The sequence below is a fragment of the Dreissena polymorpha genome, chromosome 2 (assembly GCF_020536995.1).
Source record: "Dreissena polymorpha isolate Duluth1 chromosome 2, UMN_Dpol_1.0, whole genome shotgun sequence".
Taxonomy (NCBI): Eukaryota; Metazoa; Mollusca; class Bivalvia; order Myida; family Dreissenidae; genus Dreissena; species Dreissena polymorpha.
Genome location: NC_068356.1, coordinates 116,284,562 through 116,290,561, shown reverse-complemented (window position 1 = coordinate 116,290,561; position 6,000 = coordinate 116,284,562). Strand labels below are relative to the sequence as shown.

At 32.6% G+C, this 6,000-nt stretch overlaps 1 protein-coding gene across 8 annotated transcripts in view; it reads right to left on the bottom strand.

The window, feature by feature from the left end:
- Positions 1-604: 604 nt before the first annotated feature.
- LOC127868615 (cadherin-23-like) overlaps positions 605-6,000 on the bottom strand; it is an 85,692-nt gene continuing 80,296 nt past the window's right edge. For 6 of the 8 annotated variants that reach the window (XM_052410498.1, XM_052410497.1, XM_052410494.1 and 3 more), the window contains 2 exons: positions 5,838-5,891; positions 605-4,626 (listed from right to left, as the gene is read on the bottom strand). In XM_052410498.1, coding sequence (XP_052266458.1) covers positions 4,356-4,626; positions 5,838-5,891 — 325 coding nt within the window. In that variant the 3' untranslated portion in view covers positions 605-4,355. The remainder of the gene's footprint in view (positions 4,627-5,837; positions 5,892-6,000) is intronic. The other 2 variants (XM_052410500.1, XM_052410502.1) reach the window with 1 other exon arrangement.

Genomic DNA, 6,000 nt, shown 5'->3' with positions numbered 1-6,000 from the left:
AAGGAAAAATGCCCCGCCCCTTGGCAGCCATGTTTTTCAAGCTAACGTAACCATTTTCGAACTCATCCAAGATATCATTGAGACCAATCTTCTGACCCAATTTCATGTAGATTGGACAATAAATGTGGCCTCTAGAGAGTTAACAAGGCAAATGTTGACGACGGACAAAGCAGGACGGACAAAAGGTGATCACAAAAGCTCAATATGAGCACGTTGTGTTCAGGTGAGCTAAAAACATTATACATTATATGTGAACAAATTATGGTTCAACGTGCAATTTCTCCATGATCAAACAGTCCTATATAGTCGCAAATGACGCAAAGCCTCTGTTGCATGTATTTAGCAGAGAAAGCACTCGTCTAGTGCGAATCTAAATTGGTTTTCATTCTGCAAGCACTGGCAGACTTGGAAAGGCACACACCAATAACAGCTTTTTCCTATGATTTTTAAACCATTTTGTTCGGGTTCTGGGACTTTTCGTTTCGACACTGGATTTTAACGTATAAGGACCAAATTCCATGTAAATAGTTATCTGAGATAAATTGGAGCGGTTTCACGAATACTTCTGAATATATTAAGCACTATTATATTAATAACAACAATAAATTCATAAGTTTTTATTAACTATAAAGTAAAGAAAAGTCATGGCAATAACAGAATGTATTCTGGGAACAGTAATAAATATAAATGCCAGGTACTCACTTCCGAAAACATACGTGAAGTATAAGGCAGCTAAAGCAATTACAACATGTTTACATATGTAACAAACGGTGTCCAACATTTCCTCAAAACCTTGTATATATCCAGAACATATACATGTACACACATATATTTGATGCCAGGTAGAGCATTTTTGAGCACAGTATCCAATACTTTTCAGAAGTAACATAATTATAATTCAATTCACATTGGAATGTATTACACGATAACCAGTACTTGTAATGCTAAAATAAACCAAAGTGGACAAGTAAAGGCTAACTTTCCTAATAATAATTTCTATAATATGAGTCCACTGTTATAACCTTTAAATCAATGTATTCCTCATCAATCTAACACAATGAGCAAGTATGGCAAGATAAAAATGGCAAAACACAGCAGTGTGAAAAGAAACGCTTTTTCTAGCAACTCAAATAATAAGTACACAAAACAACCAGGGGCGTTCCTGATGCTATTTCAGCTATACGCAAGATCGAGGAGCGAAGCTGCGAGTAGGGGGTGGGTGCGGGAGGGGGTCTCCCTCTCCTTCTGGTGGGGGGGGGGGGGGAATTTTGAAACATTCATTGCATTATGGTGCGTTTTGGTGTTATCTTTCAGCCACGTTTTGGCAATTGTATTCATCAATTTCTTGATTGAAAAAGACCGATAAAAGGAAATACCCCTACCCCCCCCCCCCCTCACTTTTTATTTCATTTTTTGAAGTTTAAGAGTTTTGATTTTTTTAAGTTTGTAACTGAATTATACGCACGGGCGTACTGCCGTATGCCTAGGAACGCCCCTGACAACAATAGTCACTGCAATATATAAAATGACTAGAAACTAGAACATTAAGTAAAGAAAACACTACATTTAAAGATTAAATGAAAATATCACTTAAGGATTATGATTTTTATAATGCTAGAGCAAATTATATGAACAGTTAAATTTCTTGATAAAAAGGCATGATAGAATTACAGGAAATCGTAAGCCTGGTCAACACTTTGGACAAGTATGCATTTTTGTTGAAAAAAACATGTAATTGTTATATCAAGTAGCCAGCATGCCAACTACATCCAGTCCTGGATTTCACACAGATACACATAGCAACTCAGCTGCATAATGCAACAGCAAATAGCAATACAAATCTAGAAGTATACAACCATCTTTGTAGAAAATGCAGGCATAAAGTAGACACAGTTTATGGATACTCCAAATAATACACTGTGTCCAAAAATATCACAGTTCCAAATCCACAACTCTGACCAAAACTAGGTAACCTTCAACCTTACATAAAAATGCCAGAGTTGTATACCCAGGCTACAAAGCATAATATCAATACATCAAACTGTATACACAGAACTAAAGTTGACATACCCTGTACTTTCTTCAAATGTGAATCCATTTTTTAAATCTAATTACTCAACAGGTGAAAAGGCCACTTAAAAATATTGATTATTTACTTGAGTGGTATCTCTGATAAGACTGACAATTACTGACAAAAATAAATGTGGTAAAAATATTTATAAGTAGAACAATTATTATATTATTTTTTTCCAATATCTCTGAATGTAGAAATTCTCTCTCTAGTTTCTGAAAGATTTTACATCAAAAGAATATGTTTTCTTGTACAAGCAAAATACACCCATGTATTTTAAAATTGTCCATAACTACACAGAAATCTGGAAAAAAAACATGACCCAAATTTCATTATTTATATGAGGCCAGTAAACAATGATTACACATAGCAATTTTGTAGTTTCAGCCATGATATGTAATGTATGCAAATTTTGACTTAGAATTTAACAGTGTTCATGTAATGAAAGTCATATAGAATAAAAAATATTTTTTTCTTATCATGGCTTCTTTAAGTTAAATTTTCTCCTATGTCTTAGTTCATAATTAAACAATGCTACACCAAATAATTTAGGAATTAAACAAGTATGAACTAGATCAGTCAATCCCAACAAATATCACTGCAACAGTTTATTTTAAGCATGGTGAAAAACTTAATTGTAAATGAAATTAATCATGAAATTTTGACGTTTGAGACATTGATCGCACACAAAGACAAAAAGCTTAACTTTGATTTCTTGAATCAATAGCATACTTGTAAGGGCACATAAGTCTGCAACAAATAGTGTGGCACACTCAAAAATAATGTCTTGCACTTCTACATAGTATAAACAACACTTCTATATAAAGTTTCCCTTAGATACACAAAGTTCATATGTACAATGATGTAATTATACACAATTTGGTTCATGGTTAAATAACTCTGCAAAGCATTACATGACATTGAAGAAAATAATGTCTTGCACTACTAGTACTAGATAATTTAAAATAACATATCTATAATGTTCCATGTTGATTGGCATAAGACTGAGAGGCTAGTTCGGGACATTACATACATGTAAAGGGTAACAGACCAACCTAAAGACCATCCACCTGACAGGGGGATATGAGTATGCCCTACAAACTTGGTGTGCTGCGGTATAAATATAATTTCAAGAATAATGCTAGGCATGGAATACTGAGACAGATTTTTGACTTCTGTGTTACTTGGACAAGCAATTATTTTTGTCAAAACTGAGCAGTAACAATACTCAGATAGACTCAACGTTATTTCTTCACAATCTCTCTGTTTCCTGCAGAAATATCATCAAATGCTGTATATGACACAAGAAGCAAGCATAATTTTATGATGAATTTGACATTTAATGTTGAGTGTCCTCAATAATAAAACACAGTGAAAACAAGAGCTGTTGGAGGACTTGACTTTTCTTGTGCTTTTCAAGAGTTTTTGAGAACTTTTCTTCTTCAACAAATTGTTTGAATCTAAATCCTTGCAAATTAGTTCACTTTTATAAAAGAAATTAATGTTTTCAGTTTAAAAGAAATCCCTTTAAACTTATTTTAAGAAAGTTGAGTACAGGTACACAAAACTAAACTTTGCAGAAAGTGAATAATCTGTTAAGTTTGAATGATATCCATCATGCTATTCCCCAAAATATACATTATCAATTACTTCAAAACTTTAACCTTAATGTTATGGGGCAAGCAGGCAAGTTGCCTTTTTTTAAAGTTCAGCTCAATATGCGATAAAAGTTAACAACCAAACTATACAACCAAGCGTATATTCATCTCAAGATTTAGTCAAAATAGCAATAAAAATAAATATTAATCTAGATTTGAAAGCTATCAGTGAACATCTATGGTCACAGCAAAAACATCCTAAACTATGCAAGAATATCATTAACAAATACAATTGAAACAAAAAGGATTGAACTGTAATGTTTTGATTTACAAAAGCACAGTTTGATATGTCAAACAATCAACAAACATAGCACCAATCAATCTTCTTTGTTCTTACACAATAATGATTGCCCTTTTAATTAAATTTTTTAAATACATAAATTTAAAGAAATTATCAACAGTTTTTTTCACGAATGCACAAAGATATCTGATTTTTTTTTAATGCAACAATAGAAATAATATCAAAACTACTGGTAATAATTGTTATAAATCTAAAAGTCATTGTTCATTCATTTTTGTATTATCATTGATTCAAATGTATTTTAATGTATGTAATTGTTTAAATAAATAGCCGTTAATTCTATATTTACATTTTGAGAAGGAGCCAGTCAATCATTCAACAATATTTATATCTCAGTGGTGGGCAATCCTTCAAAGTTGTCTCTCTTTGTTTCCAGATGGCCATTTACAGGTTTAGTTGATCCATTGCTGACCTTGTCTTTTTGGTGTTGCTGAATGGCTGCGGTTAGTATGCTGTCACCATTGCGCAACTTGGACTGTGAAGTTTTGTTAAGATTATTGTTGTCTGAGTAGAGATTCATGGAGATGTTTTGTTCCTCCTTCTGGGGGTTAGAGCCAGATTCCACTGCATTGTTGTCCAATGAATCTTCGTCATCACTGACACAAAAGAATGGAAAAAAATACTTCATTTATGTATCACATGTCTTTATATAATATATATATATATATATATATATATATATATATATATATATATATATATATATATATATATATATATATATATATATATATCAATTAGATGTTTTTTGGTTATGTTGCATGTTAAAATACAGAAGTTAAACAAAATAACTGACACAGAAAATTACTTCGGAACCGTAAAGTAAGAGACATTGCACATAATGTAAAGAATATTGAAATTATTTTAAATAATTTTCCTGTTTAAATATTGTATTTGTTTGTTAACTTAAAATCAGCGTGGTAATGTTTGTTGATTGTTAATGAATGAACATTTTCTAGAGAGTGGTTAAAACTTTTTGTGGCCCAACCTGGATAAATATTTTGAATTGAATCTTTCGACTTGCTTGAAACTAATAGTTTAGTTTTTTTAAGGTAAAAAATCTAACCAAAATTTTTCCTAGAGTTGAATTCAAAATGCTTCACCTAAAGAATTTTAATTTGCATACATATGCTTCAAATTTGTAACAGGAGGTCCTGAAAGGCCCAAAGACGCTCACAAAGGAACTGACGTGTTCTGACCAAGTTTCACGAACATTGAAAATAAATGTGACTTTAAGAGTGTTAATGAGGTTTTACTATAGCCATATAAGGAAAAATGCCCCATCCTCTTGCAGCCATGCTTGCCATATAAGGAAAAATGCCCCACCCCCTTGCAGCCATGCTTTTCAACAGAGCGTCACTATTTTTTAACTAATCCAAGATATCATTACAAAAAAAATTCTGACCAAGTTCAAAAAAGACTTGACTATAAATGTGACTTTTTCGAACTCATCCAAGATATCATTCGGAAAATTGTTTTAACCAAGTTTAATGAAGATCGGAAAATAAATGGGGGCTCTACAGTATTAAAAACGTTTTACTATAGCAATATAAGGAAAAATCCCGCAGCCCCTGGTGGCCATGTTTGTGAACCAACTTGAACCATTTTTAAACTCGTCAAAGATATTATTGGGACAAATCTTCTGACCAAGTTGCATGAAGATCGGACAATAAATGTGGCCTCTAGAGTGTAAACAAGGCAAACATAGAAGAGGCATGAAGCACCCCGAACAAAAGGCGATCACAAAAGCTCACTGTGAGCACATTGCACTCAGGTGAGTTAAAAATTAAACTGTGATTAAGCTTACTTTTGTTCACCAGCCTCCTCCAATTGAATTTTTTCTAGGTAGATGGGATTGGCGCTGAAATCAGGCAAGAAACATTATGCAAAATAATTATATTGCTGTTCAACTTCTCATAAATCGAAAGCTAAATCATGGAATTAAATTATTAAAGCCTATGGCAACATGA